Source organism: Zerene cesonia, chromosome 7 (assembly GCF_012273895.1).
Source record: "Zerene cesonia ecotype Mississippi chromosome 7, Zerene_cesonia_1.1, whole genome shotgun sequence".
Taxonomy (NCBI): Eukaryota; Metazoa; Arthropoda; class Insecta; order Lepidoptera; family Pieridae; genus Zerene; species Zerene cesonia.
The window spans coordinates 7346775-7359814 of NC_052108.1; the positions used below are offsets into that span (position 1 = coordinate 7346775).

The 13040-nt window shown below is 32.2% G+C and overlaps 1 protein-coding gene across 1 annotated transcript; it reads left to right on the forward strand.

Annotated features, from left to right (window-relative positions):
- Window positions 1-1604: 1604 nt before the first annotated feature.
- On the forward strand, window positions 1605-8319 carry LOC119840856 (opsin-3-like). The gene is made up of 8 exons (XM_038367633.1): window positions 1605-1757; window positions 2738-2929; window positions 3627-3842; window positions 4614-4744; window positions 6268-6407; window positions 6761-6954; window positions 7214-7315; window positions 7880-8319. Exons 1-8 carry the CDS (start codon window positions 1696-1698, stop codon window positions 7986-7988), a joined length of 1146 nt encoding a protein of 381 aa, XP_038223561.1. The 5' UTR covers window positions 1605-1695; the 3' UTR covers window positions 7989-8319.
- The last annotated feature ends 4721 nt before the right edge of the window (window positions 8320-13040 follow it).

Consider the following 13040-nt stretch of genomic DNA (forward strand, 5'->3'; position numbering starts at 1 on the left):
GAGGATTGCTTGTGACGTCCCAAAACTGGGGATTGGCCTACAATCTTGTTGCCATCCTAATGAAGCAGTTTGAATTATGAGCTACTCAGATTCGATGGAATTTGACATCCTATAAACCGTGTTTAGCATAAAATTATAAAATATCAAAATTAGTAGTTTGATTTAAGAATACAATGAGTTTTAGTATATAAACAGGAAATGATCATTTGTTAAAAGCATTCTCTGAAAGCTTTCAGAGAGTGTGAGCAATGCAAATTTCAAAATTAATGGTGGTTATTTGTCAGGTTATCTGTAACACAAAAGTGGGTACAGTTCGTCAAATACATATGTCTATGATCACAATACAATACATTGTAAATTATTTGCACTGTATTATTTGTGTTTAAAATTTAATTACATTTTTCACTTTGCTAAGGAAATTACCCCATCTGTGTACATAGGTCTACAGCTGAATTATTATACTTATTATTATATAAAACCGTTAAAAATTAATGCTTATTTTTCAGACACTTTATAATAATGGTCATCTTTATGAAAAGGAGAGCAAACGAGCAGGTTTTATCTGACGGAAGGCAACAAACGACGATCGTAATCTGCAAACTGGGTCCGGAAATTCTGTAGGAAACTTTTGACTACCCAAGAGAATTGAAAAAGGAATATAGGCAAGATAATTCAGCAAATAAATCTATGACTACCTTTAAAAAACAGGATATGGCGGGTGAAAATTTTACACTATTAATTTAAAAAAACATTACGTTGCGGATGGCTGCGAAAGAATAAATAATTTAAAAAGCGTTGCAAAAATGAAATGTTGTTCAAATCATGCAAGCCAATATTTATGATCATTTGCACAAGCTGTTTTTCATTCTCTCTACTATATTTTGTGTCATATTATTGCAACTATATTCTGATACCTGAAGCGTTCTTTACGTTTTCTATTCATACGTGTTCGATTATTAGGTAATAACATCTTGAAAGGGTTTAATCTGCTTTTGATTGGTTTCAGCTTAACTTCAACTGTAGTCGAATATCTCTCCCAATGATTTACAGAATCACCAATCACCGGTTATTATTCTTTAGAGATACCATCAAAATCGACAACATGATCTTACATTATTAAAAATAAGAAAAACAAACATTAGTAAGTATCATCATTGTCAAATATCAATGGTTTTCCTAATTTTACGAGAATTAAATTCTCCGGAGTCTAAAGCTATGTATAGATTATTAATATAGTTAAAACACCTATGATCAGTTTTTAACCAATCTTGTCTATACCTATAGTTAAAGGCACATACAGGTCAGTTTCTTATAATTTATCCTTTCATCACTTAAAACTCGCAAGACTTTTCTTCTTCCAGCTCCCAGGACGCAGCTAATAAACATGCAAACATAACATTTGTTATCCCTCGATATTTAAGTACTATCTATTATACCTGTACAAAAAATATATTCGAAAAGATTGAGAACATATGTCATATACTCTTGCTTGATTTCAATTTCAAACAGAAGCTACATAGTATTTATTAAATCAAATTAAGGAATTAGGAGACACGCTCAGTTTGTCCCATATAAAAGTCACCACAATCGAAACAAGACCACAAGTGAGAAGCGACTGTCAATGTCGGACTACTCACTTCGACAACAAGTAACAGTATTTTTTAATTTATAATAATTGTTTTTTAGTTTTTCGCAATGTTCAACAACATTAATAACTTCTCGGCGGAAGCCGGGCCGGTAGCCTACCCTTTTAAAATGTAAGTACATATTTTTATTATTATATTTACATATTAACTACACCTGTATATTGTATCCTTTTTAAAAAATAGTATTTGTTATATTTTTGTGGACTATGTAGTTGACCGAAGAACCTTATCGCTCCTTTATCGTTTACTTTTACTACCGTATAGTTTTTTGTAGTTTTAGTATTACTTAAGAAAAAATGTAATTATTTTTTTTGGTTCTGTTTCATAACAAAATGAGCTTTAAGACTTAATTAATTCATTTCCATATGTCAAATTTTCGTTGACTTTTTTGCAATTAATTTGCAACTTGCAATCAGTTTATCTAAATAACTAAATAACTAAATACACATTCACATTTAATATTACGTTAGCAAATCCTTAATAGCCTACGATGAAATCCCCGTTTGCTTTCCAAATACTAAAATCTGTTTTAAATATACCAAAGGTTACCAGAACTGTAGAGGTAACTTTATTTACTCGCCAAAATCGAGTACTACCTTCACCCATCACAGAGTTCCATCGTATCCCATAATTGAATCTCTGGCCGTTTCGATGAATGTAAACATCAGTCGGAAAAAATGCACGTACACAGTAAAATCCATTCCGTTCGGAAAGGCATAAATCGGGAAACAATTCCGCAGTGACATAGAATACAGGCGAATATAAATTGGAAAAGTTGGACATTTGTCGACCTCAAGAATAGTTAAGCTTGGCCTATTGGATGAGTTCTTTTTCAACGAGTGATCTTTTAATTTAAATGCTTTTCGATATTATCTCGAAAGTTCCATCATTTTTTTGCTAAACTTTATTCGATAACCACGTTTATTATGTTTGTAATATATTTTTTTAATATTTATAAATAATATATTATATATACTTTCTAATTTCACTTATCTAATTCTTACGAAAAAAACACTTCATCTTAGATTAATCACACTAAACAATGTTTTGGTTGTATCAGAAAATTAATCTATACATTTTTCTACGGCCAGGGTTTCCGACGAAGTCGAACAGAATATGTTGGGATGGAATGTTCCATCAGAATACCAAGACCTGGTCCACGATCACTGGAGGAATTTTGCAGCAATCGACAAGTTCTGGCACTATTGCTTGGCGCTCATATACACGATGCTTTTGATCTCTTCGATATGCGGCAATGGAATCGTTGTCTGGATTTTTAGCACGTAAGTTATTCGTAGTATAAAATAACAGGTGATTTAATATAACTAGATAATTAAGAATGTTGACGTGCAGTATTCAATACACATTTTTTAATTATATTTAATAGTATACACTCCAATTATACATTACAATTTACATTATACTTTGTAAAGAAATATTAAAATTAACAAAGATTTTTAAACTACTTAATATCTACGGATGAACAAGACAACATGTTATGTACTTATTTCAAATTTACATTTTTATACAAAACACAAAAGAATCTACAAAATATGTATAATAAACGTTTTTATAGTTCCTCAGTTCTCATTACTATTAGTATACGCGAATGTTTGCGGTAAAATTTTAGCTTAGGAGCTTTAGTTGTAATTAATTACTAGAGTGCGCTTTACGAAAAAAGCGCTGCGGGATTTGCATATTTTGTTGGCATTTTATTCTTCAAAAACAAACTGAAAACACTAAAACGATATAATAAAAGCATAATATTACATGACTGTATAACTTACAGCTTATTTAGCATGTTTATAATTTTATATGTACACTACATTAGATTATGGAATAGAGCTCGAAATTTTATCTTATAACATTAAAAGCGGGCTGGTAGACCTGTTATTATAACTATTACATATATATTTTAAACCCAATATTAACATAGATAGATACAATGAATGTTGTCTCTAAACGCCTATTATATCACAGCTCAAAATCACTTCGATCGGCGAGCAACATGTTTATCGTCAACCTGGCCCTCTTCGACATGGTGATGATGATAGAAATGCCGCACCTGATCATCAATTCGTTCTACCAGAAGATGCTGGGCTACCAGTTCGGGTGCGACGTGTACGCCACACTCGGCTCGATATCTGGCATCGGAGCGGCAATCTCCAACGCCGTTATCGCTTATGACAGATATAAGTAAGTCGGAAAATCTCTACTTCACTACATAGTATAAAACAAAGTCGCTTTCTCTGTCCCTGTGTCCCTATGTATGCTTGAATCTTTGAAATTTTTCGATATACTGAGTTTAATACTGAGTTGCATCCACTATTTCACAGTCCCGTCATTTCAGATGTCCATTATAATAATTATTATCTACGCTACTATTGTTCGACCCGCCGTAGAGGTGTGAAATACTATCCATTTAATATAGGTATTTACACTAAATTGGTCCTTCAACGCGCATTTACTAAGCCCTCTAATCTTATAAGAAAGTTTGATGTTGTTTAAGGATTCTCTAAATCCAATAATGTCTAACGAAATAAAGAAAACATTCAACTGCATTTCTTGTACTTATCAATATTAAAAATAATAATCCGAGGAATTTGTTTGTTTGTTTGAACGGGCTTATCTCAGGAACTATTGGACTGATTTCAAAAATTCTTCCACCGTCGGATATGTACGTGATCATTGAATGCTATTGTTCATATATGTGTAATATACTAGGTGCGAAGCCGGGGCGTACAGTAGTAGCGTAGTAGTTGATGTTCTTCGGGATAGAATTTCATAATTTATGAATGGTTTTCAATAAACAAATAAGAGCATCACTCTCTATATAACTTATTAAAATAATGAATAACAATTCACTTACGATATATAATTAATTATAAAAAGTGCCTCCTACAAAAGATTAATGAAAACATAGCACTTATCATAAAAAGCCTCTAATGATACGCTTGTACTTCACAGGACGATTTCGTGCCCTATCGACGGCAGGATTAATAAAGTGCAGGCTTCTATACTAATTGCTGTAACGTGGATCTGGACACTCCCCTTTACAATTCTGCCTCTTACGAAGGTCTGGGGCAAGTTTGTTCCTGGTACGTTTTCGAATATTTACGTTTAATGATGTAGTGAAATATTTGTCCTACATACGAACTCAAATTTGAATAGACCTTAAAAATGAGGAGGAGTATGAATTCGACTGGTACTGGACTGTTCGTATCTTTGTATTGGTGAACCGATTTTATGATTCTTATTTTCTTTGAAAGCGCCTCCTAAGTGGTCCTCTTTCAATTTGTTTTAGTGCTGACAATTAAAAGGTTGTTTATATATTGTTACAAATAATTATTATTAAATCGATTTCACATAATCTTTAAAAATAAATCAACAGGGATATGCATTCTGGAGAAAATATGCATGCAGGAAATACGTATTTCCTAATTCCTTCATTAATTTCAGTCGGGTGATCTTTATAGTGAAAGTCTCCCAAAATGCGTATCAATGCAGATTGCAATAGATCTTTTCAACAAAAAAACTTAGTTTATCAACGCATTACAAAAGTAACTACGACTCGAAATATTAATTTAGAAATATCTGTTTTCGTATACCTTAATTTTGTTTAGCAATTGAATTACATATTTTCCAAGTCTCTACATAGCTGAGACACTCATTCGGGGTATACTTAAGCTTTTAAGCTCAGATATTTTCTTGAATTGCGCAAAATTTGTATTCACGTGTTCCCATTCAAGAAAGGTTAAGCTTTAAATTTGTAACTTTACACGATCATTATAGATATGTATATAGCAGTATTCTCTACATTTTACAATTTATAAAAGTTAACTTGACTTTTCGTTTAGATTAGTTGCAATTTGGACTTTAAATACTTTCTTTGATAGTTAACATTTTAGAGTGTGATGATAACTAATGGTAAAAATAGTGTGTTCAGGCGAATACGGGAAATTTACCCTTTTTATTTTTATATTCTATCAAATAAAAATACAATGTTTGTTTGAATAAAGAAGTGAAAGTGAAGTGAACTCCACAACAAGACGTTAATGTCAATATAATCAGACGTAATCCACTTAACACGAGTAGTGTTCAGTGATAAATTGTTAACATCCGCTGTACGACATGCCTTCGCAAATGGGCTTATAGTTTTATAATTAATCGTTTGGAATTTTGATATGGCAACTACACTGTTGATCTTGTAAGAGATATCCAAATATTATCATCTTAATGCTGGATTTTTATTTAATGCTTAAATAGAATTTATGCTATTCTAGTTATTCAATACATAGGTAATATTTTTGCAGATATTAAAAAAAAAGATTTGCACTCTGCTTTTAAAAATAAGACTAAGTTAATTCGCATCTAAATCTAATTTCTAATTTTAAACACGTTGGAACCAATGCATTTAATTTTAATATTTTTGATACGTTACAAATTTTTAGGAACATAGAAATGTAATACTCCAGGCTTTCTTATTTTGTATAGAAAAGGAGATAACGGACATTAAATTGGCACTATAACTAAGAGGATCGAACGAGAAATAGAAGTCCATTTGCACAAAGGGTACATCGTAGTTCTAATCTAGTTGATGGTTTGATTGATTGAATTTCAGAGGGCTTCCTGACAACATGCTCATTCGATTATTTCACTGATGACGAAGATACCAAGGTGTTTGTGGCTTGTATTTTCGTGTGGAGTTACTGCTTCCCCATGGCTCTCATTTGTATCTTCTATTCGAAGCTATTTAGTGCGGTAAGTATATTTTGCGTTATGCTTTTGATATATGGTTCATAATTTCTATAGCTTGACTTACCTAAATTAGATTATTTTGATGCGGTGTTACGGCTGCGACTTGAACTGTGACCTGACGATGAAGAGAAATACTTAGATTTTGTCACATGAAATCCAATTACCAGATTTAGTTTTCAAAACGTTCCAAATAATAGTAAGGCTTCTAAATCTCCAGTCCAGAGATTCAATCTAAAATTTTATTAAATTGGGTACTCCGTTTAATGAAATGTCAATTGCCATACAGAAAAATGATCAAAATAACCTGAATCTATTTTACAAATGAACTGGACATAAATATTCTCTTTATATTCAAGGTCCGCCTCCACGAGAAAATGTTGAAAGAACAGGCGAAAAAGATGAACGTAAAATCATTGGCATCGAACAAGGAAGACGCAGGGAAGAGTGTTGAAATAAGGATTGCGAAAGTCGCTTTCACCATCTTCTTCCTATTTGTTTGCGCTTGGACACCGTACGCTGTTGTAACTATGATCGGCGCTTTCGGAGACAGGTAAGGGGGTTACATGTAAATAATTTTGTTAAATTGACTTAGATAATCTAAACTAGTCTAAAGAGCGAGGAGTTGATTGTGTTTTTGATTGTTGAAGAGATATATATACAACAGAACCTGTGTGGACTTTATTTTATTTTAAAAACATAATTGAATATACAGTATTATTTTATAGTAAAAAATGTATTGAAATAATAATATAATATAATGTATAACAATATAATAATGAAAGAATAAAATATCATTATTAATTTGAAAGGTCGTTGCTGACACCTCACGTGACGATGATCCCGGCCGTGTTTGCCAAGAGCGTGTCGTGTATTGACCCTTGGGTATACGCTATCAACCATCCGAGATACAGGTAAAGTCACAAAATATGTTACAATTTTATTGGCCTAATTGCAAGTAATTATATTACGTAAGGCAGGGCCGTGATTAGGATATATGGCTTAAGATACATTTATGGCAATATTGTATTAAATTCTTGTGTTATAGTTTCATAATATTGAATTGAATAGACTGTGTTGCCTACTGGTCAAACAGAGGTGAATAATCAAAACTAACACTTCTTGCAATTAACTTAAATTGTTTGCGGCTTAGAAATTCTATATTAAAATACCATAATCCTGTGCTTAACCCAGGGTCGTGCACCACGCTGCCACTTTCGTCCACAAAGAAGACTTATAAATACTTTGAAATATCTACCTTACTTTTCATAAGTCGTATCATATACAGTCGCGTTGCCACCGCCCCTTATTTTTTGTTTCAAATTTTCTAGCAATTATTACCCAATACAAGTGAAGAACAATCGAACAAACCGAAATTAAATTCAGTCATTCATGAGTTACAAGTTGTGCAACTAGTACTTCGCTAGCTTTGGATTTCTTTTATTTATTACCAATTTTAACATAACCGATTTATATAGGGCTGAGCTTCAAAAGAGATTGCCATGGATGGGCGTTCGCGAACCTGACCCAGAAACACAGTCGAGCAACGCAAGCACCACGACGCAATCGCAATCGGCGGACGCGTAAACCGCCCGGACTTACTACGACCGACCACAGATACCGACAGACCATTGGCTATGAACTGGACGCAGATTAGCATACGCTTACAACACTTTTATACTGTAGCAACGAATTAACTCGTACTTACTATTTACAATCAAATGTGTAATGTACGTGGAAAATTATCGAATTTGTTGCTACATCAAGTATTTATAACGGTGAATAGAACAAAGATGTCTATTTTTTTACGAAGTATTTCCCTTGTTTACAGCATAGATGTGAATATGTGTATTAACATTCCTGTTACTTTTTTCCAAGTGAAACAAAAAACCAAAAAAAAAATTAATAAAAAACGAACGATCCCGACGACAATGGCAAATGTTTTGAAGCAAATAAAAAAATTAACAACTGTTAACTCTCTTGTTTTATTTATAACTTATTCCGTAAAGAAAGTATGAATATATTTACACAGAAACAAAATAATGAACTTACGAAATTAGCGTTAAATCGCTCTTAAACAAAACGTGCCATCAAATCAGTTTATACTTCAAACGGATCAGTTGAACAAAGACTCCGAGTTAATATTGTGGAACAATTTGAGGATCGGATGGGGCCGGCGTCATTGGCTGGTGATTTAATTAAGTTTCTAACAGCCGCCCGCTGCGTCTTGCGATTTGAGTGCTACATGGATCGGGGAAGGAACGAATATCAATTTGATATTCTGATGGAACTAACTATGTAAAGTAATATCCAAAAATTCATCGGAGATTAGTAGAAAAGTGAAACAATGTTCCGCTGCACTGTATTTACGTATCTCTCAAAACGATTTCAAAACGTAACAATACAACCTAAATACCTATGCGAATACAACTACAATTCGAAGTTTTCACCTCAAAACGTGTGTTTAAGCATAAATTAATGATATAAACGAGAAAGATACACAAGAGATATTTGTAATTATGTTGAATGACCATTAATTTTATGACATCCTATAATCATTATTACAGGATTGTTATTATTATCTTCTTTCTTGCTTAGTTTATTTTATTATACCTATCTATACGACAACAATGAAGTTCACTACATTTAGTTTACCTTTAGCTTTTCCTATTTATAAAAAAAATGATTACAATTTCTTATCATTATAAAAATTTTATTATCACTAATCTCTTCTATTCAAACGTAATAATAATCTTAAATATTTGTAACAATATTTTTAGCATGCTAAATCCTTTAAAACCCGTAGACCACATGCAGGGCTTTAGTGTTTAAATACGAACTCCAAAGTAAAAATTCTTAATGGATGAATGTTCTAGAACTCAGTTGAGTGTCACGAAGAAAGTTTGTCGCAGGCCGCACTTCACAAGTTCAGAATACGGTTTTCATGTTCAAAGATTCATTTTTTTTTGCTTATCAGGTTTATTTTTAAAACACGAAAAGTTTGTTTCAAAACGTACATATATTTTTACTAATTAACAAATTCAATATTTAAGAGGTATTGAGAGAATATTGTAGCAAACATACCAGCCTAACCTAATGCACAATAGTTATTAGCACCGACGGTTATTAGTTTCATATGCAATAAAGATCTTATGCAATTATGATATTTAATCAAGCACTTACTACTACTTCATTCATTATCAAGACAGCCGTGGGTATAGCTTTTTTCATTCATATTTCGTGATACGTCAAAAGTTTGTGATTTAAAAAATTTATATTCCTATATTTCGACATAGTAAATATTTTTTTATACTAAATCTATCATATATATAACAAAAAATGTACGAAGTGTACGAAGAAACAGTCGTAGAAATAATTTCATATCGCTACAAGAGCTTAGCCGAGTTAACCGCAAAGCCAGAACGTTAAGCGAAATATTCAACCAAATAACATATTACAGAATTCATGTTGTTTAACAATTTCATCCGACAACCATTTGAAATATTATATGAAGACTGGTACTTTCCTCCCTTCGCATCTATTTAATGATGGTTAGGAAAAACATATACAAAAACGTATAAGTACGATAGTATATACTTAGCACAATGTATTGTTTGACCATCACTTAATTAGATTATTCCTGAGTGACACTAAACAATATATAGTATATTTCAAGCAGAGAGAGCCCTTACGATTAGTTGTACGTATAGTTCTTGTTAAAATCGTAGTCACTCATTGGTGGACATAAGTACATTTTTTTTTAATGTCATAACGGGCAACTGAGCTGGTGGTTCGCCTGATGGAAAACGATCACCACCGCCCATAAACATTTGCAGAGGCTCAGACTTCTGAAAATGCGCTGCCCGCTTTTAAGGAATAAGGGTTAAGGAAAGGATTGATAACTGGAAATGAGGAATGGACTGGGAAGGGCGAGGAGAAGGAAATAGGCTTCCGACTTGAATGAATGCGATTTTTTTAGAAGAGTTGGTACAAGGTGCCAAAAAATATTTCTTGACCTCTTTACACTTTTGTAATTCGGTCGATTCAAAGAAGCATCTCGCTCCGTTGATGTGAATTTTTTAATATTTCAGTTCTCTGTTCTTGAACGATGAAAATTCTATTGTTAAATGAATTTGCATTTAAATAGGAGATCGCGATTGGATAATCTTTCAACATTTCACTCTTGATAGATGCGTCGTAAATCATCTACTTGAGGTATTATTATAAAAAATGTAAATTATAGCAGCATTAAATTCAATATAGAAATCTTTAAAACTCAATTACTACTATTAAAGAATAAGTAGATAAGTGGCAGATATTTAAAACAGAACTAAATCAACGAATTACATTAACAATTGAGTAGATAATCCCGTTCGTATATATTCTATTCCCAGTGCACACAATACCACAGGCCGAACCCAAATCGCTACATGTAATGAACAAACGACGAGTATAATTCGCGATAATCCACTTATCACGAACTCCATTTGAGTGGCAAATTGTTTGCAGCCGTTGTAGGTACATTGATCACGCTGTATTGCAAATGAGCTTATTATAACCCGGTTACATATGGGATTGAGTTGCGAATTAAAGATGTATTTAGAAATTGTTTTTTATTATCGGTTTATTAGGTCTGCAGCTTTATTATCTCTAATAAAGGTGAATCTAAATTTCGAATGGTATTGTAGATATGTATAAGCTATTGTTGATATAATTGAGTATTAAAACGAACGGAATTGCGGCATGTAAAAAAGATTATTGCACACATCCTATCTTGCTTAATATTATAAATGCGAGAATTTGTGAGGATGGATGTATATTTATGTGTATGTTTGTTTCACTATCACGCAAAATCTACTGATCCGATTGCAATGAAATTTTGTACGTAGATAGCTGGAGAACTGGAATAACACAAAGGCAACTTTATCCCGATATTCCTACAGGCAACCGCGCAGCTAGTATTTCAATAATTCATCGTTATCTTTGAGAATTCAACATTCGTCACTTTACACATTTTTATTTGACTCTGGGAATTGCGGAATAACGAGGCTTAAATACATCATCAAGAAATAGAAATATTTTGTTGTGAGTAAAAAATAACATGTTATTATTGAAACTAAAGTGCCTATTTTAACAAATAAATTTGGTCATTGCGTCTGCACGTCACGTTTTCTTATAGGCTTACACTACAGTATAGGTAAGTAATATTTTCCCTACTGGTAATCCTTTTACATAACTAAAACCGCGACAGTGTGACTTGCAGGCATGGAGCCCCAGAAACTTTATTATTTTGGGGCCCTGTCCATTACATTTAATATACAACGAAATTCATCCGTCCGTTTTTAAACCTATTATACTTCGAATTATTATATCAAGAACAGGACTTGTGTAGTTTAACTTGTCATAAAAGCATCCTAGATGTACGAATGATACACAACCAAAGATCTTATAAACCTTTGATCACTAAGCATTTGCTCTATAAGAAAAGATCTAATAACACACAATTATGAAAATATATATATCCAATATAAAAAGTTATTCTATATCGCTTTATTCACCTATATAACAATAAATGAATATATTACGGGGCCCAAAACATCTCAATGCCTCCCAGTAAAACCGTTCGCCGATTTCCTTTTTCAACTGAGAAAGGTTTTCCGTTAACAATTCGCTAGGCGGCCGCGGCAGGCCCGTTTCCGTCCTATTTAATTCCTTTACCGGATTTAAATGGAACTCCATAATCGATTCTGTTAGACACGCTTATATTGCTCTCTTTAATTCGTTCAAAGTTGAAACAAGGTTACATTTGGCTTTGAAATGTTTGTTGCTGAGGTATCTTCATATTAAAATAGCAAAGGTATGTCCTGGAAATTGTTATGATTATTTTGTTCTTTTTGCTGCAATAGACTATATACTTTAAGGCATAATAAAAAAACCGTTTTAGCTTATGTAGTCCCATTAAAAATAATTAAATCAAAATAAGTACTTTCAACAGAATAAGTTTAATAACAAGACTAAAGGCGAAACTGACAACGAAACAGACGAAAATGACAACAACTGAAAACTACATGAAAATAATAATGTCAATACGTAACAAAAACTATTCAAATGTTATATCATACTTAATGTATTTATATAAGTAATAAAGAATTAAAAAAATATATTTTTATTAATAAACCCAATTGAAATGAGAATTCTAACTAATCTCTCGTTAGAAGCCACAGATGTTCCTACAATGATTTCAATTTATCAAAGTGAAATCCTACTGAGTTAAATTCTAAGCTCGCGCCATCCAATTAGTTTTTTGATATGGGATATATATTTTTTTTAATTTCTCCATTTCTAAATATATTTATTTATTCTAAAACCTATCGACATCAGTAGATCTGTTTTTAATTAAAATTAAGAGTTGGTTGTTTGAGTTTATGACCAACATAAAAAGAATCGTTTTTACATTTTAGGAGCAAGAGTCATCCTCTAAAGATGCGATTGGTATCTTAATATAGGTGTAATTTTATCTCATATAATGTGGACAGTACTTATAATAAAATATTTTTATGATATAAATGTTTTTTTTTTGTTATTATAGTTTGTGTTTATACGTGTATGATATTTTATTTTCCTTGCTATTTTCTCGTG

What these genes read in the sequence shown, in the direction of transcription:
- LOC119840856 (XM_038367633.1), top strand. Translation starts at nt 1,696, where the DNA reads ATGTTCAACAACATTAATAACTTCTCGGCGGAAGCCGGGCCGGTAGCC. An exon ending in ATTCGAAGCTATTTAGTGCG is followed by an intron (nt 6,408 to 6,760) that starts GTAAGTATATTT and finishes TTTATATTCAAG; the next exon opens with GTCCGCCTCCACGAGAAAAT. An exon ending in ATCGGCGCTTTCGGAGACAG is followed by an intron (nt 6,955 to 7,213) that starts GTAAGGGGGTTA and finishes TTAATTTGAAAG; the next exon opens with GTCGTTGCTGACACCTCACG.